The sequence below is a fragment of the Lipotes vexillifer genome, unplaced genomic scaffold, assembly GCF_000442215.2.
Source record: "Lipotes vexillifer unplaced genomic scaffold, Lipotes_vexillifer_v1.1 scaffold365, whole genome shotgun sequence".
In the NCBI taxonomy this organism is placed as follows: Eukaryota; Metazoa; Chordata; class Mammalia; order Artiodactyla; family Lipotidae; genus Lipotes; species Lipotes vexillifer.
Window position 1 is genome coordinate 1,993,477 of NW_006781263.1, and position 27,473 is coordinate 2,020,949.

General features: G+C 40.1%; 1 protein-coding gene across 2 annotated transcripts in view; it reads left to right on the plus strand.

Moving 5' to 3' along the window:
- Positions 1 to 27,237, plus strand: part of XRN2 (5'-3' exoribonuclease 2) — an 80,037-nt gene extending 52,800 nt beyond the window's left edge. For both annotated transcript variants that reach the window (XM_007454531.1, XM_007454532.1), the window contains 6 exons: positions 5,705 to 5,773; positions 5,867 to 5,998; positions 7,838 to 7,965; positions 19,064 to 19,127; positions 24,383 to 24,521; positions 27,061 to 27,237. In XM_007454531.1, coding sequence (XP_007454593.1) covers positions 5,705 to 5,773; positions 5,867 to 5,998; positions 7,838 to 7,965; positions 19,064 to 19,127; positions 24,383 to 24,521; positions 27,061 to 27,126 — 598 coding nt within the window. In that variant the 3' untranslated portion in view covers positions 27,127 to 27,237. The remainder of the gene's footprint in view (positions 1 to 5,704; positions 5,774 to 5,866; positions 5,999 to 7,837; positions 7,966 to 19,063; positions 19,128 to 24,382; positions 24,522 to 27,060) is intronic.
- The last annotated feature ends 236 nt before the right edge of the window (positions 27,238 to 27,473 follow it).

Here is a 27,473-nt window from a genome sequence, read left to right on the forward strand (position 1 = left end):
TCATAGAAGGATTCTTAGAGAATACAATCAGTAGTTACCTAGGATTCCTTTTTTCCAATTCTGATTCCATAAATCGTTCAACATAGTAGTAGTTTAACTCTGAACAGAGCTGAGCTATCTCCCTGAATTTTCCTCAGTCTGCTCTTCCTCCACCACTGTAATTTGCTTAGCATAGTATTTTAGAATAATTCTTTGTCAAATTTAAATATATAAAACCTGTATATGATTTTTACATTACAAAATAGTTATCTTCCTGGTGTAGCAGCACAATTTTCTATCCATCTGGGGGAGTAGATGCACGCACACCCCCTTGGTCTCACCTCGGACTCTGTGTCCACACTGGCTGCTTTGTTCTGCGCCCCTCACACGCCTCCTTGCCCATCTCTCCGTTCTGTCCCTAGACCTCCTGTTCCCCCAGATGCCCAGACTTAGGAGCTTTGGCTTCTTACTTTACAGGACTCCATGTACCTACAGCACTGCTCTGGAATATTTTTTTCTTCCCAATTATTTTTCTTATCTGGCTTTTCCCAGTGAGCCTGTTCTGTACTCGCTCCTCCTGGATTACCGTAGTGCTCTCCCAGCTGATTTTTTTTTTTAATGCCACCTTCCTTCCCACTGAATCTGTTGTCTCATCTTTCTTAAACACTGCCACCCCTCGGCTATCTTTGGTTCCTGCCATAATTTGGTGGAGCCGTGCTCTGTGCCTGAGTGCCCACAGCTCCTCAGGGACGCCTCCTCCTTACTCTCCAGGCTGGTCCCTTCCGTGTCCCACTCATCTCTGTGCCTTCCTCCCAGTGCTTGGAATGCTCTTCCCTTTGCCTACCCTTCATTGCTTTTCTTCTCTTCTCAAAGGTAATCTGGGTTTATGTAATCTTTAGAGATGTTTTCATTAGTAGTATTGTCAGATTTCTCTTTTTCTCTCATGGCACCTGGCATCCTTCTAAACCCATGTAAAAGCTTGGCTGTTCATAGCGTTGGAACCTGTGTTTGCCAGATTCTTCTAAGAGCCCAGACTTACTTCTTCAGAGGACTGCTGCTCAAACGTTCTGTGTTCACTTTTGGATGGATCAGGCCAGGGATAGAATGTTTTCTGTCTTCAAGGAGATGTTTTTAAAACGTGGATGTACGTGAAGATAGATTTTTAATGTAATGACCATTACTGCCGTGTTTGTAAGACTCATGGTTGGCAAGCAGGTAACTTGAGATCCGAAACCTGAAGAAGTGGAGGACGCGGAATCAGTAACAGACTTGATGGTTGGGAACACTTGGGAGGGTTTAACTTTCACTGCCTGTAATACTTCATAGGACACAACTGGTTAACCTCTTCTGATAGGATGTCAGAAAAGACATTGTTAAGTCCTATAAACTCTTTAAGTGCTTTAAAATGTCAAGTATATGAATCGTGAACAGTTTGCAGTGGTTTGCTGATTGAGCATTAATTATGGAATGTATCAGGGAAAGGTAAAAATGAAAAGATTTCTGGAGTTTTCTGCTTTGTGATGTGTCCTAGCACTCTCAAACAATAGTAGTACTTAAATAGCATTTCTAAGGATAATTCTTAAAGTGAATTGAATTGGAAAAGGTGTTGTGCATTCTGGTTTTTTTCTACTGAGACTTTGCTGCAAAGTGTCTAAAGTGCTACTTGTGATAAAAATAAAAGTACTGTTCAGTTTCCTTACTTTACAACTATGCTTAGGTTTAAAAATTTTAATTAATATTGTCCTTAGTGTGTTTATGAAGACAATTAAGTGATTAAAATAATAGGGAGGTTACCTACCAAGGAGGGGATCTACTGTACAAGCCCTTGTTGGAGCTGGTCTGGAGGGTAGAAGCTTATGCTGGCTGAGTCTGCGCTGTTCCACCTCGAGGGAGTGGTTAAACCCCCTCCCCTGTTCACCAGTTAGACGAAACAATATGAATCTACGCACCGTTCTCTGACCTTAGCCGGGCAGCCTGTTGGGTCCAGAGGTTGTTCTGTTAACTCGTCTCCTCCCTGAGGGTGCTTCTGACTTTATCTCCATATTACTGCTTTCCCTCCCCAGTAAACTCTCCACAATTAATGCCTCTTGTTTCTAATGGTGGGAATTTCTCAGAGTAATGTATATTTTTTCCCCGTTATTTTTATTTATATATTTTAGTGTAATGGAATTATTTCCATTATTTTTAATACTCTACCTATAAAAATTTGAATTACGTTAACCTGAAAAAAAAACAAAGGCACTTTGAAAGTTTGGATCCAAATAAAAAGTTACCCTTTGGATCTTTGCCTAATGGGTTCCTGCCTAAGTCTGTTTTACTTTTAGGAAGTTTAAGTTGTGGCTGATGTTATCACATTGGAAAAAAGTACAGTAGAGTTGTGCTTTAGCTTCTGTTGTTACTTTAGTTTCTAGAAACATAATAGTTCTTAGTATATATTTTGGGGAACAAATTAAAATACAAAAAATCTCATAACCAGTAAAAGCATAACTTTCTAGGAGAGAATAAGTCTTCCAATTGTTCTCAAAGATCCAAGGGGAATGAATGCTTTAATCTTTCAGATCATAAGTTGTGTCCCTTGTCCCTTCAGTGGGGGACCTCCAAACTTATTTTTAAATACTCCTTTTCTGTCTCCCAGTGGCTTGAACCATATTAAGTATAAGATCACTCTGTTGAGTGTAGTTCTGAGGGGAAGTGGGAGAGATATTGGAGATTGTTTTCTTATTAGCTTGGAAATGTTTTCCCTTTCAGAGCATGAACATGAATAATGGAATTTTTAAAACAGTTTTATTGAGGAATAATTGACATATAATAAACTGCGCGTATTTGATGAATAAATGGATTTGTTTTCTTAAACATTAGCTTCAGCTCTCTTATTAAACCTCTTGTAACCGTTGTCTTTTGAGAGAGATTATCCCTATGACCTGGGATTCTCTCTTCTCCCTGGGAGCTTGTTACTTGGCTGTTTCTTTCACTTCTTAGTTTCAGCTCTTTCTGTGTGCGCCTTGCAGGTGTTCCCCTAGCGCCCTCACCTAAGCATGATCTTCCAGCTCCAGCCCTGCCATTTTTTAGCTCGCCCAGCATTCCCTAGGCTAGGACTGTGACCTCCTTTTGGTTCTCGCCCCATCTTTCTAATGCAGTGTGGCCGGGTGGTTCTTTCTGAATTGCATCTTGGATTGCTTTTACTCTCTGACAACTTGAAGTGGCCTTACGTTGTGGTCAGAACAAGCCCTTCATGACAACATTCCAGTTCAACCAGGCCATCTTACTGCCCACTTCTGTTCACATACTTTATCATTCCAGTCCAGCCCTTCTCAACCCGGGTCCCACCTGAGAATTAAGTCTTGAGAACTTAAAGCATTTACTGCATGTAATGAACCAGTTTGTATCCTGTGCCTTTAGAATGGCACTGGTTCTGTATCTTCCTTGGGAGAACTGAGAATGTATGTAGTCACTCAAATCATTTTTTGTAGGGCTTGTTACTTCTCTCCCAGATCCCCATTGAGAAGGCTGCTCCAATTAAACAGAGCTACCCCTTTCCATGTCTGTTCCATCCTGCAGCCAGTCCTGTCCCACCTTCAACCATAGCCTGTTGGGTGCTGTCTTCCTTGGTCCCAGGTGAAAGGCCCCCCTCCCCCATACATACATGCATTTAGCCCACACTCACAGGGGCGTGTGTGTGGAAGGCATGTACACTCACTTGCTTTGATTCAGCCTCTTTCCTGTGCCTGTTGTTGCCTTTTCCACTTTCTTCCTTATTAAACTGTTATTAAACCTTTTCTATCTATTTCCCCTGTTAGAAGGGGAGGCAGGCTCCGTGCTTGGTCAGTGTTTGTGCCCCTGCTCCCACCGTGAGACCGTGTATGCAGTGGGCACTCTGAAAATTTGTTTGGTAAACTGCTGAAAAGGCCTGCTGACACTAAGAGAAGTATTTTGAGATACTTTAGTTGCAAGTCTTGCTTTATCACCAGATTTCTCTCTCTCTCTCTTTTTTTTTTTGGCCACTCCACGTGGCTTGTGAGATCTTAGTTCCCCGACCAGGGATCGAACCTGTGCCCCCTGCAGTAGAAGCTCGGAGTCCTAACCACTGGACCGCCAGTGAAGTCCCCAGTTTTCTCTCTTTACTGTGTATCTGCAAAGCCCTAACAGACCCAGATACCTATCTCTTTCTCTCTCACCCTCTTAAACCTTTCATACTGCCTGTCGTGCCTGACCCTGCCCTAAGCCATCTGGAATAGAGAACATCTGAGATAAAGACAGTTGCGGTGAAGAGTGAGTTTGTAAGAGGAACAGATTGAATAAATGAAGTGTTGTTCAGCTGTTCTTGAGCTTATAGCATCTTTATTATAAATGAAACTATTTTTGTGTACTTAAAATATACAGTTAAATCCTACTGCAATGAAAATTTCTCTGTAACAGATGGGCCCTAATTATTTTAAGTGGCAGTATTTGAAGAGGAAAAAAATGTTAGCTATCTAAAATGTCAACCAGTTCAATAAAACCTTTTTTCACTGATTGCAGCTGTAATCTGTAATCTTTGGAGGATCTTTGGAGAATATAAAAAAGCAAAAAAGAAGGAAAGGAAATGGTTGAGTGTACAAGTAACCTTTTGGTGAATGTGCGTCTAGTCTGTTGCATGTGTACTTTTCCCATGTCATTAAGTATTTTGTTACTACATTTTAAAAAATATCAATTGAGGATATCGTTTTTAGAAAGAGCCATAGTTTCTTTAACCAGTCCACTATTGTCCATACACTTAGGTTTTACAGTTTTTCAACATTATGAATACTGATGTTATGAGCATCCTTAAGTATAAACCAGGCGCATATCCAGAGTCCTAGAAGAGACGTTGCTGTGTCAGAAGGAAGACTTGTGTGCTTTGGGAGGCGCCTGCACACACACACACACACACACACACACACACACACCCCACCAGAAAGGCCGTTTGGCCCAGCTTGTTAGTCTGAATGTACAGCCTTTGTGTAGTGTTCAAATGGTGACTGTTACATTACCACAGACACACATTAGTAGAGCAGGATACAGGCTTCCAACTGGGAGGTTTTGTGTTTTTTCCCCTGTGGATTATTTGTGTTCTTTTTTTTTTTTTGATTTTGCAAATGTTTCTGTTGTTTGCATCTTTGTTGTAACAAGAGCTGATCTCCTCTAAGATGCCAGAGGGAGGGTCTTTGCCATGGTCTGAACAAAATGAAAGGTGTTTTTTATTTTTTGTTGTTGCAAACCTCTTGGACCTGTCTCTGATATTATACTGGAATTTCTCAAGAGTTGGGCAGGCAGTGTCTGTTATTTCTCTGTGATCACTCACAATTAGCTTGAACATGACTCTTGCACAGAAAGTTACACGAGGGCCATCCTGGAAATTAGTGGCAGTTTGGTGAGGAATATGTTTAGCCATTTGGCAATTTGGCAAAATCCAGTGACTAAGATCATTTTTGGAGAACACTTGAATTTTAGTTATTCTGTTTAAAAGTCAAAAGTACCTAGTTCCCTGGTGGCCTAGTGGTTATGATTCCAGGCTTCCACTGCCAGGGCCCAGGTTCAGTCCCTGGTGGGGGAACTGAGATCCTGCAAGCCACGCAGTGAGGCCAAAAAAAAAAAACTTAAAAAAAATTAAATAAATAAAATAAAGGTGAAAAGTACCTGAGTTTACATGTTAGTTAAGCGAGGCTAATCCAGTATAATCACTAAATTGTGTATTGTTCTCTTCTAGTATTAATTTTAAAGACCCACAGTTTGCTGAAGATTACATTTTTAAAGCCATAATGCTTCCGGGAGCAAGGTAAACAACAATGCATTTATAAAACTCTCCAGGTTTATTTTGTATAAACAAAGTTCATCCCTATAACTAAATTTTGTATTTTCAAATGGTTAGAAAACCTGCACCGGTACTGAAACCTGGCGACTGGGAGAAGTCCAGCAATGGGCGGCAGTGGAAGCCCCAGCTCAACTTTAACCGGGACCGGCGGCCCGTCCACCTGGATCCAGCGGCCTTCAGGGCTTTGGGGTGAGTGGTAGGTTTCTCTGTGTGTGTATTTTGCTTTTTCTGGGTCTTCCACACAGCATTAAGTCAGCATTTATGCCACAAATATTTAAGACCATTAAATACAACTATTTTGCAGATATTTGAATGACTTTGATACTTTTCTGCTTTTCTTCATTTTTTTAAAATTCACTTCTGTTTCTTTGGTCTATATATTGCTTTTGTGTTGCTTAAGAATTGCGTTATTTTCTCTTAAGAGATTTTTCTGTCTAGAAGACGGTTATTTCAAAATAATAAAACGTGCTCTTTACCCTCAAGAAAGTTCTGGCTGAGTTCATGTCCGGGTGTCCCCAGTACTTCTGAGCAGAGCCATCACCTCCGGGGCTTATACCCAAGCACTGATGTCTCCGTGCTGCCTTAATGTGTTTCCTGGCCTGTTAGTCAGGTTGAGTCTCTTTTAAGATGTCTGCTGGCCGTTTGTATCTTCTCTGCTGTGAATTTCTGATTTTTATCCTTTGCCCTTATTAGCTATCAAATTGTCTTTTTCCTAGTTACGGAGACAACTGTATATAAAAGAGGGAGCTTTGAAACAGTAACACGTAAAGCTGGGATAAAAAGAGCAATGTGCTGGGGTAAATATTAATGAGTTATCATCTATGAATGAATGATGATAACTCATAAATAGATATTTCCAATTCATAGGAGAATCTTAAGATTCAAAATGGGATTTAGGCAGTAGGTTACCATCAGCAGCGTGTACTTTATACAGTGGCTAGTAAGGGACAGTGGGATCATGGGCTTTGGATCCTAAACGTCTGAATCAGATGCCTTGTCTACCACTTGATACGTTTGTTCATGTTACTGAACTGCCCTGTGCCTCCATTTCCTATGTGTAAAATAGGAATCATAATCACACCTACTTAACTCATGAAGTTGTTCTGGGGATTAACTGCTTAGGATAGTTTCTATTGTGGTTGTTTGGTTGTCTTCATTCTTAATAGTAAAAGAAATGCAAATCTAAAATATTCTTAAAAGATTTCTTTTTTGCATTATTTCAGCCATTTTGGAAAGCAACATAGAAATACCTCTAAATAGAGTTTTAAGTTCTGAAGGTACTCTGAACTTTTGATCCAGATTCCTGCTTATTGGAATTTATCCTGAGAAGATAGTTTAGAGGAGCCTAGTTATATGCCCAGATCTCTCTAGGCATTGTTGTCTATACTACTGGTACTAAATGGTGGACTAGTTTAGTAAAATATGAGATATCAACATGTAAATATTCTATAGGTATAGATGTTAACACCTAGGAAGACTATGAAAGATATAGGGAAATGTTTGCTATATCAAGAGTAAACTGAAAATAGTAAGATACAGAGTAGTAGTGTATACAGTTGACCCTTGAACATCTCTGGGGTTAGGGGCACTGACCCTCTGAGCAGTCGAAAATCCTCAACCGTGGATTGTATAGGACTCTAGTATTTACTATTGAAAACAATCCACCTATAAGTCGACCTGCGCAGTTCAAACCCACGTTGTTCAAGGGTCAACTGCATAGTGATAGCAACAGCATGGGTCTTTGAGGACAAAACAAAATATAATGCAAAAAAAGAGAAATAGACTCAAATTATTTTTTGCATGAAGTAATAAACATTTACATGATTATTAAAAATCTTCGGTGTGATAAGTGAATATTTGCTGTCACCATTATCGGGTACTGTTTTGAACTTTGTCCATTATAAATCTTTTAAATTTGCATTGTCTTAATCAGATCTAGTAGTAAAAAGACGGCTGCCAACATTTATTTATTATGTGTTGGATATATGTCTATATAATTGTTTTGCTGGCTGGGGGGTCCTTTTATAGCCATGTTATGCCCAGAGGCTCTGGAACTGGCGTTTACAGCAATGCTGCACCACCACCTGCGACTTACCAGGGAAACTTGTACCGGCCACTGTTGAGAGGACAAGCCCAGATTCCAAAGCTTATGTCAAGTAAGTTTTCAGTAATGGATTATTTTACCTGCTAAATTAAGTACTGCAACAAAGGGTGGCTTCTGATCTTCATTGCTAAAAAGATTTATTTATGTCAGTGCAGACATAGTGGACTTAAAAACATAATGTTTAGAAGAATTATAAGAGAATACTTCATACAGACTTTCAGATATTTTTATCTTATCTGTATATAGTTAATTGAATAATATGAATTGGATTTCTTATTTTCATTTCTAAATCTGCTTCTGGGTGAACATATGCAGAAAAAGGTATGCAAAACAAGCTCCTGTTTATTCCATTAATACAGGTAATGGGGCAATTAAATCAGGTGCAGCAGACATGGAATTGGAATTACTTGAAAGACAACAGTATCTGTTTCTTAATTCAAATCATATCTTAGTAACTGCCTAACATAAAGACAGGCGTTGCCTTAGGTAGAAATATGCCTTTAACCTTGTGGTTCTGTGAAGACTGTGGCCTTTCCTTGACCCCTTATAACTTGTTTTGTGGGCAGAAGTGAATCAGAAATGTTAACTGTGAAAGTGATTATATGGCATTTGGATTGCAGTGGAAATGGGAGAAAATAGTTGAGTGGTGGGCTTCAGATTTTGTATTAATTTTAAACTGTATCCCCATTAACTGTTGTGTCTGAGCTCTGTGGCCAGGCTTATTTTCAGGGAAGTGTAGGTCATGTGCCAAGTTCTCAGAGCCACTTTCTTTGTGAAGCCTGTGCTTCTGCATTCCGGGTTGTCTGGTTGCTGCCCCACCAGTCAGCCCCTGCATGGGGAGGAGGGAGACAATGCGGCAAGATGCTAACATTTGTTAAATCCAAGTGTCGTAGCATTTAAGTTTTTTTCTGAATGTTTCGAATAGTTGATAAAAATTAAATTTAGAAAAAACAGGAAGGGCTACTCTATTGCAGAGAACCCTTAGAACTCCTTTTAAACCAGTTACACCTGTCAAAGAAAACCAGATTAAAGTGAGGATTGTTGGGAAATATTTATGCTTTGTACTTAGTATTGTTTTCATGCTGATTTAGTTACAAAACCATTTTTAACCTGAAACCCTGTAAGAAAGGAGTTCTGATGGTCTCCTTCTCTCAGGGTCCTGTATTCACTGTGTTCTGTCTGTCTGTCTGTCTGTGTGTCTCTCTGTGTGGCTTAATGACACTGAATGGCGCATTGTTAGACTCCACCATGAAATCTGTGGACTTCAGTGGTTTTATTCTATTTAGTGAAGGAAGCACAGAAGGGGCACAGGGTTTGTTTAATGGGCTTCTTGGAGATCTGCTTGGTTTCAGTAGTTCCCTCAGCTGCTTTCCCCCGAAAATTTAGCAAATAGCATTTCTGAGTATTTCCACTTGTAATACATGCGGAATATGTATCAACATGTACCACATACAACAGAAAAGTCTAATCACTTTGTAGGAGTTATCTGTGCCCTGAGATCTCACCAGTGAGCGGTGAGAGCATCTCCAGCTAATTGTTAAAGCCAGCTGTTTACTTACACGTTCTTTATCAGTTCCTTTTTCCTTGTGGCTCTTTCCCATTTATTTCTATCTCTACTGGTATCACAGCTTCCAAATACAGGGACAAAATGAGATGCAAGTGCTAGAACCAGGTATAATCTCTGTGGATTAGTTTAGTCAGTACTTCTCAAGACCATGGTTGTGGGGAATTTCTGAGGTTGTTGCATTGAGTAGACTTACCGAGGTGTGGCAAGAGGTTTGAGTAGCAGAGGTGAAAGCACACGTGCTCTGTGTTAAGTGGCTTCCTTCCACCTCTGTTTCCTAAGGCCCAGTTGCTGGCCTGCTGCCACCATAGTTTATCCAGATGGCACCTGGACATCTTATTAAAAACTTTGAAGTCTTTTTTTTTTCACTAACTTAAATTGACTTATTTTTAATTTGTAAAGTGTATCAATACATTATGGGTTTGATGTGCTTGCTGTATTTTTTCAAATATACATTAAAATGAATACAACCACGAAGAGAACAAGCTTGTTCATGGACCCCCAGAAAATCATCTTCTGTACCACCTGTGACATGTACCACACTTGGGGAAATATTGCCTAGATCAGTGGTGCTTAATCAGGGAATCATAGGCCATATGAGAATCTGTAAAAGTCATGGAGTCCCTTCCCAGAAAATCACTCAGTGTGGGATTCATATAAATCCAAGTACTGCATCCGAGGTCCCCTTCCACCCTGCAGGATCCTGCCCCAACAGTAAGAGAAAAAAAGTCAGAAAGTTCTTTTATTTATCAAGGTCATACCAGAGGTAAAGAATTTCATACCCTTCAGGGCCTGCAATTCTAGAGTTCTTAGTTTGCCTTTTGTGGAAACAGACAACTCTTGTCAGCATCTGGGCATTTTATTTAAAATAGTGGGGTCCCCTCTTCCCTTTTATTACTTTGACTAACTCGTCATTTGCTGTTTTATAGAACTTAATTAGATAAAATTTCTTTATACTTACAAAGAAGCTTTGATTAGAAACATTGATTAGAATCTGTTCCACTTAGAATCTCTTTAATTACATCATTAAAAATAGGAAATACGCTTTGTGAAGTAGGGATTCACTTTGAGCAAGAAACAAGTGGCCCTCTCTGCCTGGTAACTTGTAAACATTGAGTCACCTGAGGATCAGTGCTGAGACTCTCATTGTATTTAACATATCTTTTCAAAGGGGGTGGGGATGGAAGGAGTGAAAAAGTTTATGGAAAAAAATCAACCAGGATGCGATATTTAAATTGAGCCAACAAGGGGGAATTTGGAATACCCCAGGCTGAGAGAAAATAATGAGCTTGAAGTACATTGCAAGTAGTCAGGTGGTATTAAGTTTAGAATATAAAATTAGAGAGTATGCATTGGAACTGATTATGAAGGTAGGGAGGCTGATTTTTTTTTTTTAACTGATGTTTTAAATGTATGTTAGCTGTAATACATGTTAGTTAAATAAAATATGGTGTATAATAGTAAAACATATTTTAAAACCCAATAAATCCATGATCCTGAAATAAGCAGTGTTTCTTCTGTTAATTCTTCATATATGCAATTTTTGAAAATTAGGTTATTATACATGTGTTTTCACATATACTTTTTATTAAAATGTAACATACATAAAGTGCCAAATCATAAATGTACAGTTTAATTTTTTTTTAATTTTTATTTTTTTGCGATATGCGGGCCTCTCACTGTTGTGGCCTCTCCCGTTGCAGAGCACAGGCTCTGGACGCACAGGCTCAGCGACCATGGCTCACGGGCCCAGCCACTCCGCAGCATGTGGGATCTTCCCGGACTGGGGCACGAACCCGTATCCCCCACATCGGCAGGCGGACTCTCAACCACTGCGCCACCAGGGAAGCCCTACAGTTTAATTTTTATGAAATGATTACAGTCATGTAACCACCACTCAGATCAAGAAACAGAAAGTTGGGACTTCCCTAGTGGTGCAATGGTTAAGACTCCATGCTCCCAATGCAGGGGGCCTGGGTTCGATCCGTGGTCCGGGAACTAGATCCCACATGCATGCCTCAACTAAGAGTTTGCATGCCACAACCGGGTAGCGGGCGAGCCGCAACTAAGGAGCCCGCTTGCCTCAACTAGGGAGCCTGCCTGCTGCAACTAAGACCCAACGCAACCAAGTAAATTAATTAATTAAAAAGTTACTGGTGCCCAAGAAGCCCCCCATTGTGTCCTCCCCCAGGCACTGCCCCTGCCCGTTAAAAGCAACCTGACTTCCATAGATTAGTTTTGTCTTTTTTTTTTTTAACGTAGTATCTAACAGTCCCTTAACAACGTTACCCTTTTAAAATTTGCCCTTTTTAGTTGGATGTTTTGCTTCTGAGATTTATCCTCCTGTCGCTGTAGCGCGAGTTCATTTGTTCTCATTGCTTCCTGTGTCCCATTATGTGACTGACCGTCATTTATCTGTCCAGTTAGGATAGTGTGGAGTTGGTCCCCAGCTTGGGGGTGCTTGGAATGGACCGCTGTGAAGCTCTCACGTCCTGGTGCGTGTTGTAAACGCTTCTGGTGGGTCCGTTCCCAGAACTGCAGGGTCAGGGCTATGTGCACAGTCAACTTTCGTGAGAAGTGCCAGACACGGCCCGGTTTACATCCCCGCAGCAGTGTGGGGGAGGTCCAGCTGCTCCCTGCTCTAACCAGCCCCTGGTGTTGTCAGCCTGTTCTCTTTTAGCCACTGTGCTGGACGGGTAGTGGAAGCTCACTCACGTTGAATTAGCCTCTTCTTGGTGACTTGGAGCAATTTTTCATGTTTATTGACTGCTTGGATTTCTTTTTTTGGTGATGTGCTTGTTTGGGTCTTTTGTCCATTTTTTTACAGGGTTGTCTACCTTTTTCTTTTTACTTTGTAGGAGTTCTTTTATAGTCTGGTTATGAGTTTGTTTGGGGGTTTTTTGTATTGGAAGTATATTTTTCCACTTGAAAACTTGCCTTTTCCTTTTAGTGTCATCTGATGAGCCAGCATTTGGGGAAAGTGGGTGAGGCACATGTGGGAACTCCTTGTGCTCTTGTAGCTTTTCTCTGGGTCTTGAATCATCACAATAAAAAACCGAGGACAAAAGAAATTTTGTAGATACTTTGTGTATTTTGATGTTTTTGTAAGTAATATCTTTTAAATGTCATTTTCCTGTTGCTTGCTTGTATATATAAAGAGTTTATTTTTAAATATTGACTTTATCCGATAACTTCACTAAAATTCATGTATTCCGAAAGTTTGTATGTTCTTTTGGATTTTTTCCCTACTCAGTCATGTCCTCTGTGAGTTGTGACAGTTCTATATATTCATTTTCTAATCTTGATGTCTTTTGGTCTTTTTGTTTTATTGCACTGCCTGGGACCTCTAGTGTGAGTCAGTGTAAGTGGTGATGGTGGGCATCCTTGTTTCATTCCCAGTCTTAAGGGGAAAACTTGTAATATTTCACCATTAAATATGATATTTGCTATAGTTTTTTCATTTATAGAAGGAGTTTCCTTCTGTTCCTTGTTTCTAGTGGGTATTGAATTTTATCAAATGCTTTTCCTCCATTTCTTGAGATGGTAATGTTTGTTTTTTTCCTTCTGTTACATGGTGAATGTACACAGATTGATTTTTTGTGTGTGTGTGTGGTACGCGGGCCTTTCACTGTTGTGGCCTCTCCCGTTGTGGAGCACTGGCTCTGGACCTGCAGGCTCAGCGGCCATGGCTCACGGGCCCAGCAGCTCCGCGACATGTGGGATCTTCCCAGACCGTGTCCCCTGCATTGGCAGGCGGACTCTCAACCACTGCGCCACCAGGGAAGCCCCACAGATTGATTTTTGACTGTTAAGCTAACCTGGCATTACTGGAATAAGCCTAATAGTTTGTGATATATCAATTTTGTGTGCATGTGTCAGTATAGTGTGGGTTATTTTTTCATCTCTGTGTTATGAAAGATTAGTTTATAGCTTTCTTCACACGTCTGGCCTCATAAAACAAGTTAGAAAGTGTTTCCTACATTTTTGTTCTCTAATAAGGGTTACTGTGAGATTGTTGTCATGTCTTAATCCTTAGACTCACACCACTGAATTCTTCTGTCTCTTTTTTGGCAAGAGTTTTAAAAAACTTTTTAAAGCAAACAAGTGTGCAGTTATATCTCATTTCTAGAACCACAACTTGCTTGTGGAAAGACTTGGTGGTGGTTCTGTTTAGGGAGAGATGGTGAAAGTCTGGACTGACCTGTGGCAAAGTGGATTCCCAGTGGAGAAGGTGGGAATGGAGGCACTAAAGGGCTGCGTAGTTGAACGTGCGAAGTGCAGGAGAGAGAAGATTCCAGATGAGGCTCCTTGTGCACTGAGGGCACCTGGGGGACTAGAGAGTTTGGAAGCACAGGAGGATGGAGGAAGATGGAAGAACATGATAGTTCTGATTTGTGTGGAAGTTGAAATGCCTGAAGACATTGATGCCATCTGCCTGGAGGTAGCGATAAGGATCTGATACCTGCTCAGGAGAGAGGAAATTGGGAATCATATCTGTATAAGCTAGAAGTGTAAAAGTTTAAGCAGGATTGGGATAGGTTAAAGATTTCTAATTGCCCTTGGTTATACGAGAACCTAGAAAAGCCTGGGGTTGTGAGATTGGACTTCCTAGAAGGCAACCATGTCATTTGACACAGTGTTCCCTGATACCTTTGTAAGAGATGTGTTGGAGAAATAATCGGCCTAATCTAGAATAGTTGTTGCATGGTAGTAAACTGGTCACAGTTGTATGATAAGCACAGACAAATGCTGCCAACTGTCAAGAAAGGAAATTCCATGTTCTGGGATGTTTTCCCCAATACTCTTTACATGTGGCTCGGCAATAGATTTGGTTTTTCTTTTCTTTTCTTTCTTTTTTTTTTTTTAGTTTACTGTCATTAATATTTTTCTGGCATATTTATTTCATGGTCTCTTGTGACCTCTAGATTTCATATTTATGCAGACAGACCTAATCCGTATGTATATGCCAACCAGTCCATCCATCCATCCATTGATCCATTTGTCTATCCATTCATCTCTCTCTATGTATTTTCTCCTCTAATTTGTATCTGATCCCTTACGTTTACATTTATATTTACATATCTTTTTTGAATACAAAGTGTTTTAAGGTAGTATTACCCTTTTAAGAAGAGCAGTGATTCCGGGGCGGGGGGTTGTGGTGGGATGAATTGGGAGATTGGGATTGACATATATACACTAATATGTATAAAATAGATAAGTAATAAGAACCTGTTGTATTAAAAAAAAATGAAATTCAAAAAAATTTAAAAAATAAAAATGGATACAAATGAACTAACAAAACAGAAAAAAAGTAATTATGGACTTTCAAAAAAAATGTCAGATGTCAAAAAGAATTATTTTCTAATGTTTAACTGTTTCCACATTAAATTACTAATAAAGTGAATGTAAAAATTGTATTAAAAAAAAAGCAGTGATTCCAGATGTTTTACCCAAGATCTTTTATTTTCTCCCCATGAATCTGTGTTTGTCAAGATGCTTACTCCTGAAGTGCATGTGTTAATAAGTATGTTTATTTTTCCTTCCTGTCTTAATTGGGTGGGTGTAGTCATGTGAATTCTAAACTTTGGAAATATTGAAAGTAGTTTGCAGAGATCCCCGGTCTTGCCTTCTTGAGACCCTGAGCTTCTGAGCCTCCTGGTTGAGGAGGCAGCTCTCCTGGTCCTTCTGACATAAAATAACATGAAGAGTCACCTCAGCTGACAGCACAAGTGCACGTGAACCATGGAGCAGCATAGTGTGTTGAGGGGGTGGGGGTCCTGGCTTTCCCTCCACCCTTATTAGCCTTGTGACCTCAGGCAGGCTTTTGTCAGTACTCCCTTTCCTCACGTCTAAAATGGTACAGAGAACACCCGTCTCACAAAATATTCACAGTAAGTGAGTTTAAGTTATTAAGTACTTGAAACAGTGCCTGGCACATAGTAGATCCTGTGAAAGTATTCAGTGATAAAAGATCAGCATTCCTCTTTATAGAATTTTGAACTTCAAAATTTGCTTAGAGGGCTTCCCTGGTGGCGCAGTGGTTGAGAGTCCACCTGCTGATGCAGGGGACACGGGTTCGTGCCCCGGTCTGGGAAGATCCCACATGCCGCGGAGCGGCTGGGCCCGTGAGCCATGGCCGCTGAGTCTGCGCGTCCGGAGCCCGTGCTCCGCAGTGGGAGAGGCCACGGCAGTGAGAGGCCCGCGTACCGGAAAAAAAAAAAAGAAAAAGAAAAAATTTGTTTAGAAATAGTTTTAGTAAAATTGAGATCTAAACTGTTTAGTCAGTCTTTTAAAATATTTGTAGTATTAATATCATAGTTGGTTTTTCATGTGGGGCAGAGTTACATCAAGGAGAGCCATTGGTTGTACTTCCAGCTCTGTTGAGTGTCTGCTGCAGGCATTTCTCACTGTCAGTCTTTGATGTGGTGTCAGTTTTTGGCTGACGGGTGATTGTCCGGGTACTGGGAACTTGTCAGAGTCAAGTGCAGCCCCAAGTGCTCAGCATGAATAAAGCGTTCGCTTCTACAACCTGGAGAACGTGACATGTCACACCTCTTCATTTCAGTCAGTAAACTTGTCAATTAGCTGCATTTGAAAAGTGATTTTTGATTAGTGCAATCAGTAAACATGGAATCTTTTCCATGATTGCTACGCTGATTAGGTAAATTGTCACTTGAGGAGCTATTGGTGAAGCCTTGGTTTCTGTGGCCGTAGAGCTCTAGAAAAGGGATACGTTTTTAAAGACCACAGGAAAAAATTAGCTGTCTTTTTTTTTCCCTCTCTCTTGCTTGTACCTTTGTGAAGTGCAGTTCACTATCTCAGATTTTTTTTCTCCCTCTCAAATGGATCTTCTTTTAGAGCCATACAAATGAATGATAATAAGTTTGTTTTACATTCTACTTTATTACTTCTCAGCCAGGAAATATCTTGCTTTATGAACACTTAAGGGCCATATATATTGCTCAGAGCCACATGAAGAGATTTGTTTAAAGGTAGCCTTGAAATTTGTCTTCAATACTTTTTATTTTTCTTCTTGGGTTGAAAGCAAGAGAGATTTTAAAGTCTTAACACAATTTGCTTAGGTTTTTAACAAAAAACTATAGTTTTTGCATGTGCTGAGTTCGTTGAATGGAAAAAAAAAAGTTGTCCTGGAGGTGAGAAATAGTGAAAGCAAAACAGAGTGGGCAGCACCTGGCATACCAGAATTGGTGGGGTGGGAGCTCTGGCTGTTTTTCTAGACACTTAGAGGTATACAGTTAGACTACTGAGAAGGGCTCCCCCTCTCCAAAAAAAGCATTTACACTTAGTGAACATTACATTCCAATTCTACTTAGAAATACTGGTGTGCTTAATCTAACACGCAGCGTATTTGGATCTAGTAAACATGTATTCCTGATGGTGAGGACTTTCCCTCTACTTACTACTGTTCCTGGGAGGAAATATACCAGCTTTTTCCCTGACTTTATTTTTCATAAAACATTAGGATAAACATTTCTGAAGGCTTTTCTTAATGTAAATGTGTTTTTTTATTACCTTCATTCAATTTTATATTTATTAGGGATCCTGTGTGGAAGCTTTTATTAGTACCATGGAGAGTGTGTTCTGTGATGACATCATATATAAAGAGACACCATGCAACCAGAATCATGGAATTAAGTTTTTATGTTAAAAAGAGGCATGTTTCCAGGGTGACCACAGTGATTCTGGGACATGTGAAGTACAGAGCTAGACAGGGGTCCAGATGAAATTTACTGTATTTCTTTTGACCTTTGCTATATTAGCTAGTTTTGTATAATAAGACACTAAAATATAATACTTCTGGGAACATTTTAACCAATTTTCACTGACCTAAGTTTTGTGCAGTATCTGAATAGTTATGGACTACAAGTTTAACAAAGTAATCATCAGGAAAAGTGGCCAAAATGTTGGTTTTACTTTCGGTAGATTGCTTTCTCGTAACTTAATGAAAATCATATAGTGTATTTTAAGTTTCTCTATAGAAGTAAACTGCACAGGTGGTTTGCTGTCTTGTAAGAATTTCTGGTTTTCCCTCCTCTGATTTAGGTTTTCTGGTGGTGCACAGTCTGCATAGTGATTCAGAAGTTATTCTGGGCCTAGACTAGGGGTCTTGGCCCTGTTTCCTGTGGATTGTGTGGCAATGAGCTTCCTGAGTTTCCATTCCGGTTCTGAATATGTAATGACCAACGGGAAACCTCCTCAGCATTGTTCTCAGTTTGACCGCTACTAATTTGGTTTTTAAGAGATAAAAGGGGGACTTAATGCAGATTGACTAGGGATGCCACCTTTCTTTCAGTTCTGAATGGAATTCTGCTTGGAAGTGATGGTGGTGAAGGCCTCACGTGCACTGATGGTTGGACCAGGGGCTGGGGTGGCTCCCCTGGGGTGGTTTGTCCATCTAGGAGGCTTTCTTTGGGCCAGTACCTCGACTGTATTGCTTCCAGAGCAGTAACAGCTGGGTGTTTCATGCTGGAACCCTTGTGAGCAGCCAGGTGCCTTACTTGTTCCAGATTCTCCTTTGCAGGGGGTTTTAAAGCACAATTCTACTTTTCTTTCTTCTTTTCTCCCCCACCCCCCCCCGCCCCCAAGTAAACCCAGATTGCATTTTTTTGGTTGGTAACCAGAGATAAGCTGTCATTTCTTCTTTCCTTTAAGAAAGTAATTTCGAAAAGCATGTTTCTAGTTTGTGTTTCCATTAAAATGTGAGCCTGAATACATTATGGTAAGCCTTGTTGTCCTTGGGCCTTGGGAGTCTGGAGGAGGTTACTGTCCTCACGCGGAGACCTCATTAGACAACTCCTGGAACAGCTGTTTTAATTAGGTCACACTCAGACCCTGCCGGAAGGTGGCTGAGATGACTGAGACTGGGGACTGGAATGGTGGTTGGTTGATACCAACCTGCCGACTGTGCTGGGGGTGCCCTTTATCCCATTTACACAGAGGACCAGCAGCCACTTAACTATTCCTTATAATTCGTTCGATGTTCCCAGCTTAGCTTCTGTTAGGGGAAGAGGTTTGACTCTCAGAAAACAATAGGGAAGTGGGCAGTCCCTTTATGAGCATGTCTTCTGACCTGTGCTCAAGAGATTGTGTACTGTCTGCTTCATGTTAGCACAGCTAGGCAAGTCAGCATTCTTTCCAGTTTACACATTTCGGGGGCAAATTTCAGGATTTCTATTAAAGTTACTATTCAGTTTGTATTTACAGATAAAACCAAAATACCATCGTTTTGCACAGCATTTAAAGTATAAATGTAAAACACACATATAGCTTTACATACGTACATACACAGATAGCGAGGGAGAGAGAAACGTGAGTTTAATGACCAAGGCTTCTAAAACTGTGTTTTGTTATCAAAGGAGAAATAATTTAACAGATTTACTGACCCTGTTGGTTTCATATCTTTTTACATTTCCAGGGTGTGTAATTATGCTAGTTATTTAATTTATATTCAGTCTCAACTTTTTTCAAGAAATTTTAATTATAATATATGTGGGTAGTTGAATAGTGATTAATTTTCAAAAAAAAAAAAAATCTCCTGTTCACCCCTTCCCTGTTTATCTTCCAGATATGAGGCCCCAGGATTCCTGGCGAGGTCCTCCTCCCCTTTTCCAGCAGCAAAGATTTGACAGGTAATATTAAAGCAAATATGACTTTTCAGTAACTTTTCACATCAGCATTTGAAGTTTGGGCTTTCTCTGTGGTGTGAAATATACTTTCTTCCCTCTAAATAGTTTCTCTTGTGCCCTTTCTTTAGGAAAATAGATGGTTAACACATTGAAGTAAAAGATTCATGCCTGTATACTTGCCTGCTTTTCTTGGTTCTTGGCCTTTATTTTATTGATGCTTTTGAGGTGCCCTGAAAAATGCAACACAGAGAGCTTAAAGTTGTATTAGGTTTTGGTCAGGCTAAACAAATTTCTTTTTAGAAGTGTTGTGCAGCTTAATGAGGCATAACTAATGGGGTTCCACTTTTATCATTTCTGTGCCGGCAGCGCAGCGTCAGTACAGACCAACCATTGATTCTTGCTGCAAACCTCTTGAAGTCCTAATCAGCTTCTTTGGTACAACTTTTTCAGGGCTGACAGGCCTATTGTAGTGCAGTGTCACTGTAGGTCAGTAGTTATTAGTTGCCACTGAAAACAGTTTCTTTAACTACTTAAGAATGAACTGAATTAAATGCACAAGGGACTCAGAAGAGGATTATGGGATCTGCAGTCTAATAAGTACCATGGACGAGGAAGAATGTGACATGGTTTAATAACAAGGGATGTTTGACATGTGTTCTTTCATTGATAAGTTGTGCTCTCCGAAGTCAGGTGGTCTCTGCACGACAAGGCAGCCGGGCGTGTTATGAATAATTATATTAACATCTGAAGAAGGATTTTTTAAGGGCAGCTTTCAAGTCTGTCGTCTCATGCTGGTCTTGCCAGCGCCAGTAAATGCTAAGACGAGTTTAAGCCGCCTCATAGTACGGCTTCCTTCTTTGCCTTCCCAGTTCTGATCTGTTTTGTTTGCCTCTCTTCTGCCATTTTAGCAGTCTGAGATGTTCACATCTGAAATGAATGAAGTGTTGTTATTTGAACAGGGTTATAACCTCTACCCCCTTTAAGAAAGGTCTTTCTTTAGAGACTCCAAAACCTCATTTCATTATTTTCTTCAAGAAGATAAAAGAAATTATGTTATTCAATTGTTTATTAATAGTATCAGCTACTTAGTGCAAGCTGCATTTTAATTTAAAATAACTGCTACTGCCTGTGTTTATGTTTTGTTTTCAGTATAAGTGCTCAAGGCACATGGTATGTACCACTTCAGCATCCTCAGAGTAGCACCATTGTCAAACAGATTAAATGAGTGAGGGGTAAATTTTTTCTAAATTAACATATTATCACATTCACACTGATCTCATTTTAATAACTGTCTTTCTCCATTACGTTTGTCAAGTTTGATTTTAAGATTTGGTTTCTCCACTTTGTTGCTTGCCTTTTTCCCATATTATTAATAATCACCAGTATTATCATCTGCTTATGAAGTGCCAGCACTGTGCTAACATGCTTTTAGAAACATGAATTCACTTATTCCTCTTAGCGACCCTTTGAAGTGGATGTTGTTATTTTTACAGATGAGGAAACTGAGGCACACAATTCAGTAGCTTATCTGACTGAGGTCTCTTCTTCCTCACCATCCTTTACTAAGAAACTTTTCACTCAAGCGAAACTCATCAGAAAACTGACTCTAAGCATCATATTCCATAATGCCACAGGGACTTCATAGAAGAAAAGGAGCCCCTTCCACTTCCAAGGCACCCTTTCTTCAGTCCTAAAGCTTTCCTTCCCTCTACACATTGTTTCCCTAAGATTATCACCTTGTGTCCTGACATCCATCGTTTTTTTTTTTTGTTCTGCCCTAGCCAAGTTGGTATCTTCTGGACTGACTCTGTGAACCCAACAGATCTGGGACATATTTTGTGGATGTTTTTGGTTTAGTTTTAGTCAGAAACTAAAATCATGCTGTAAAGCAGAAGTTACATGTGAGCGTAATATAATTCCTTCTTATGTCTTAAATCATGGTCATTTAAGAAACACACCATTTATTCATAAAGAAAGCAAAGTTTGAATTCAGCCTCCCAAACTTCTCTATTAGCCAGCCTCTTAGCAAATACAGTACGTCACTCGTTTCTATAGCACGTGTCAGTCTAACCTTGGTGACCTTACAAGACATAGAGGAGAAAATACAAACTCATAGTCACTTTGACTTTGCTGAGATGTCACAACTGGTAAGTAGAATTCTTCCTAGAACCAGGTTTTACTGATCATTAGTTCAGTACTTCTCCACTGCACAGTTTTGAATGTTTGGTTGAAAATCCTATTAGAGAAGAACATTTTGAGTGTACTTTTTTTTTTTAAAATAAACTACACTGTTTCTTGAATTAATTCCTACTTTGAAATAGTATATATAATTCATATATTCATTTCACTTAAAAATACACTGGGCGCATCCCTGCCCCCACCTTCTCCCCACACAGAGACAACCTAGCGATCATGGTGTTGATGGCGAGTGAGGACCAGCATGTGCCTCCTCCTCACCTGAGTTTCTGCCCTGTTGTCTGTGTCTTTGCCAGCGGAGCATTCTCTTTTCTGGCCGTATCCAAGGGGGCCATTTAGTTTTTAACTTAAATGGGTGCTAAGCTCAGTCACAGAAAGTTTTTAAAAGCTGATTTGCCCCCCCACACACACACACAATTAAAGATACCCCAGTGGTAGTAATGTAGTTATGTCACATTTCCAGAGCAGTAATTTAGAAACTTAAGAATATTGTTGCCATTCATGATGCCAAATGCCTCAAATAAGTTGCCTCGATCGATGGCTACTGATTTTAAAAAGTTAAAATGTGTCAGCCTCAGAGCTTCCATCCCAGATTTAAAATGTATTTTCCAGGGCAAATTTCAGTCTGTAAGTATTTGCAAACTAATATAATCAGTACAGTGTAGAAAAATGATAAACTTGTATAAAATAAAGGCCTTTCTGCCACTAACAAGCAAAAGAGATAGTACATGTCCCTCTTACTTGCTCTTTCCATTTAATTTTAATTAAATTATTTTTATAAATATTACTTTTGTCAAAAACATTTCAAGTAATCATTTCAAAGAAAAGGGGGGACTTTGTGCTTTTAAATTGTGGCTTTGTTCCTAACCTATTTTTAAATCATAAAATAATGTAAAATTGCATTTATAATGTATTTTATCCATACCCGCAGATTTTCCTGAAACTCAGTTGAGTGAGTTTTAGCATTATAAAACTGGAAAGAAAAAATGATCACAGTTAATACAATGTGTGAGTTGCACTTAATGCAAGTGGGTTTTGCATGCTCAGTTTTGATGAGCCTCCTTGGTCACAGCACAAACCTTAACCCCTCAGTCCTGCAGAGAGTGGAAGAGACCATATGTTCTCTACATATGGAGCTGTTCTTGCTAAATAGATGAGGCCTTCTCACTAAAATATGTTTGTATTAATGAATCCAAAAAATAATTAAAAGCCCTGAATATATGCATATTCTTTCTGAGGTACAGATTTTTCATTTTATTTTGACTCACAGAAAATTATATTATTAGAGTCCTGATTTCACCACGAACTGTGAAGAATAGCATTGGCCTTTCTAGAGTTCTTTTTTTTTTTTAGAGTTCTTAAAAAGAGCTGTTCTTAGAGCCATCACACAAAAATAATTATCTTTGGTGTTTGAAAAAAAACAAAAACAGGCAAAAGCTCCAAGTGAAGGGAGGAGAGTGCGGGGTGGAGGATGGATTCAAGCTTGGATGTGGCTGTGAGAAGGATGCATTGCGTTGCCCAGTGAGCCCAGCTTTGGCCTCTGCCCTCTAAGACCTAGGAAGTGAAATTCATATGCTGATCGGTTATAGCTAATACCAGCTAGTCAGTGCTTTAGCATATTTAAAGTTTGCTTACAATTCCTCCCAACATCTGTAATGGCCCCAAAGCTTCTAATGCTAAAATATACTGGAGAATGTTGCTACTGTTTATTCTTTGTAGTGACTGTTCTATAAAATGGAAGTTGAGGAAAATGCCTCAAGAAAGTTATGTCAGGGCTTCCCTGGTGGCGCAGTGGTTGAGAGTCCGCCTGCCGATGCAGGGGACACGGGTTCGTGCCCCGGTCCGGGAAGATCCCACATGCCGCGGAGCGGCTGGGCCCGTGAGCCGTGGCCGCTGAGCCTGCGCATCCGGAGCCTGTGCTCCGCAACGGGAGAGGCCACAGCAGTGAGAGGCCCGCGTACCGCAAAAAAAAAAAAAAAAAAAAAAAAAGTTATGTCATACATGGTGATTGCTTTTAGAGGGTAAATCTTTGCTACATTGTTTATGCGACAGTTTTAAATTGTTATGATTTAAACATCATACCTGTTGCTTTGTATCTGCAAAGTTAAAATAGGCACTTGAAGACAATTAAAACATTTCTTTTGACCATAATCTGGGCCAGCAAACTGGGTTATAATAGCTGTTGAATCTGTGTTCCCATGTAAACTGTACACCAAATGCCAGTCAGCCCATGCCAATTAGTGCTCACGTTGCTAGGTCACCGTGGTCAATTGAAAGCTGCATCAATAGAACTTGAAAAGGTTTCCTCCTGATCAGACCTTCTGACATATTGAGCAGAATAATGGATGGGAAAAAACAGCCAAGTCCCCTACCCTAGATTCAAAATAGCAGTAAGAATTCATTTGCAGTGTGCAATTAACTAGAAAGAATGGACTCCCAAGAACCAGCCTGGACATTTTTAAATATAAAGCCTCATTCTCCTGTCTTGTACATGTTTACTCTTTGGGTAGCATCTTATTTTATTTTATTTTATTTTTGCGGTACGCGGGCCTCTCACTGTTGTGGCCTCTCCCGTTGTGGAGCACAGGCTCCGGACGCGCAGGCTCAGCGGCCATGGCTCATGGGCCCAGCCGCTCCGCAGCATGTGAGATCTTCCCAGACCGGGGCATGAACCCGCGTCCCCTGCATTGGCCGGCAGACTCTCAGCCACTGCACCACCAGGGAAGCCCTGGATAGCATCTTAAAATGTAGCCAACTTGGTGATCTTGGGTCCAGAACTTTAAGTGACTAAAAAGGAAACTTGACAGTTGAAGGTGAACAAAATTTTTTTTAAGTCAGACCTTTCTGATTCAATAGAGTTTAAACATCCTTTTAAATAAATGCTGATACTTCCTGAAACATGTTAAACAACACTCACTCTGAGGGACATAAAGGCCACTGTGATACTACATATCCCCTAGGACAAATCAAGGCAAATTGGATTGTCCTCAGATTTGGAGATGATGATACTTGCCAGATTTTAGGCTTCTGACTTTTGATGCAAACATGATGCTTTTCCACAGAGGCGTTGGGGCCGAACCTCTGCTGCCATGGAACCGGATGCTCCAAACCCCAAACGCAGCCTTCCAGCCAAACCAGTACCAGATGCTCGCCGGGCCGGGCGGGTATGCACCCAGACGTGATGATCGCGGCGGGAGACAGGTGATGCAGCAGGGGCTGTGGCATGGAAAGCTTACTGCTCACTTTGAATGGAACCGTGCCTCTTGGGACTCCATGGTTTAGTTTGGTTTTGGTTTTGGTTTCCTTAAACATCTGTGGATAAGTTACTGATAGAGTAGCTCAGTCAAATTTGGATCCCTCATTAAAAATGTATACAGGGTGAGTATCTGCCTCACTAAATAGGTTATCCTTTGATGATGCTGAAGAATTTTCAGACCAAAAGCCCCTTTAATCACAGCAATCTGATATTTAGCACAAATATGGTCTGTCACCAAAACATGTTTATCCTTAGGGTATTGCTTTTTAGTTTCATAGAAACTAGATCTCTCAAAATAAATGGTAATGTTCTAGAAGCTGAAAGTAATATTTCACCTTTTCAGCTGTTATCTTTATTCCTCTTGGGAGTTTTCTGTCTTGATTCATCTGTTCTCTGTCTTCATGGAAAGAAATCTTTCCTATCAAATTTCCCACTTTTTTAACTAAATTTAAACAGCTATACATTGAGTGAGTATAATAATTCCTAGACAACTTCAGTAAAAGTAAGCTTTATTTCCTTCTCTTTATGGCATCCACTTTTAGCAACATTTAAGCCTGAGGTCTGTTTGCCTCAGTCTGTTTGTCCCGCAGCCATTTGACACCCTGGCCAGTATTTACATGCTCTTTAATCAAATGCTTGCCAGAGAACAGGATCTGAATGCAGTGATTCAGAGTGTGTGCTATTCCTGGAGTTGGCACCTGTGGTGATGTGAAGTGGTTTTTAAATTGCTTACCTGGTATTGCCTACAGCCTTTTGCAGTGCTTCAAATATTAATTTTCTAACTCAGGTTCGTGCCATGTGTCCCTTTGTTCTGACAGCTGAGAAAAATCTTCTGCCAGCTAAGAAAAATCTTTTTTTTCCACGCTTTTTTGGTGTATTCTTACGAGTCTCAGTTCACTTTACAAGAAAGTAATCATCTTGTCTTTTGAGAGAATTTTGTTACAGTTCTTTAGAATCAATTTGTAGAATATGACTTTGCATACTCTCAGCCCGAGATCTCTACAGATGCTATCAGTAGGTTCAGTAGATTGAGCCTGTTTATGCCGCTAGTGTCGAGGCGACACTGGGCAACCTAAATGATGAATACTTTTTAAAGGAGGCACACTTGCAACTGGAAGAGGTTCTGGAGGAAGTTTAGTCCAGTCACCTCATTTTCCAAGTCAGGAGTCGAAAGCTTAACCCTCCTGCCTTAGGGTCGGGCAGCAGAGCTGGGGACGCCTGTGACTTCTGACCCCAGTTCCTCCCCTGCCTCCTTTAGGGGAGCACGTCCCTTTAAAGGAGCTTTCTGCTGTTACACGAGGTAAAATTGTTATTCACTTAGGAGACGCAAACTGGTTGTACATTATAATTCTTTTAGGACCTTTTGGAAATACATTTCTTTCTTAGCCTTTTTTCTGTGGAGATTTTTTTTTTAATTAAATCAGAATTTTTTTTTTTTTGTGGTACGCGGGCCTCTCACTGTTGTGGCCTCTCCCGTTGCGGAGCACAGGCTCCGGACACGCAGGCTCAGCGGCCATGGCCCACAGGCCCAGCTGCTCCGCGGCACGTGGGATCTTCCTGGACCAGAGCACGAACCCATGTCCCCTGCATCGGCAGGCGGACTCTCAACCACTGCGCCACCAGGGAAGCCCTAAATCAGAATTTTGAAGCGCTATTAAATTGTAGAAGTTTATTGTTAAAAGCAGTAAAATTATGACTTCATTATATTTTTAGTGGAGTTTATATGACTAAACAAGTCCTTAGCCTACATTGTGACCTTGAAGGACTACACGTATTCATGTTATAATTTAAACTAGTGAAGCGCTCTGAGTGGCAACATGGGGAAGGGGGTCCATTTCAGAATCCTATGTAGAAAGGGAATTGGGATGGGAGACATGTCACATTTACCTTCAGGTTGTACAGAAATGTTATTTGCGAGCATATTAGGAACTGTTATGAATATTGCCAGTAATCGATTATGTAATAACCTAATGTGGTACACTATTATTTATAGCTAAACAAACAAAAAAACCCTAAAATTAATAGTTCATTAGGCCTCAACTGATGCAGCAAGCTCCTGCCTTTGTTAAACAAAACGACTTTCCTAGTATATGATATGTGTGAAGATGATGTGGGCACCTTACCACAGTGTGGCTTGAATTATGAGCTGGGGAGGGGGTGGTAGGGAGAATTGAGAATGACAAGTGTTTTACACAAGACACTTAACTATCCTTCATTTGTGTGCATTTTAAGGAATTTCTCAAGCGCTTGTTAAGGCTTGTTTGGTTAGTTGTCAGTGATAGCATTTATGCTGATATCCCACTTTGCATGCAGCTTTCTATGAAGCTGCAGACCAAAAGCACCCGTTTATGGAGACCTTCCATGTGATATACCTGTAAGACATATTCACCTTCTTTATAGTGTTTTTCCACAGAGAAGTAAGATTAGTTTCTTTGCAGGAGTGTTAATCCAGAAGATAAACTCTCTCTTTTGCTCTTTTTTCAGGGATATCCCAGAGAAGGAAGGAAATACCCTTTGCCACCACCTTCAGGAAGATACAGTTGGAATTAGGCTTTTGTAAAGCTTTCCCAAATCCTTTCATCATTCTACAATTTTATGCTATTTGTGGAAAGATTTCTTTCTCAAGTAGTAGTTTTTAATAAAACTACAGTACTTTGTGTATTTCTTTTAACTGTGTATATTTCTACTGATCCGATCTCACTGTTTTATGTTGCTTTCCAAAGATGTGTGTTGCATAATACAGTGAATCTGAATTTATTATTGCTTGTAAAACACATTTGATGGAACAGGAATACTGGTTTTTCATTATGTTCAAAAATCAAACCAGCTGTGGATTTCAAAACACAGTGGTATTCTAGATCATCTAAGATCCATGCTGATTTTTAATGCACAATTAG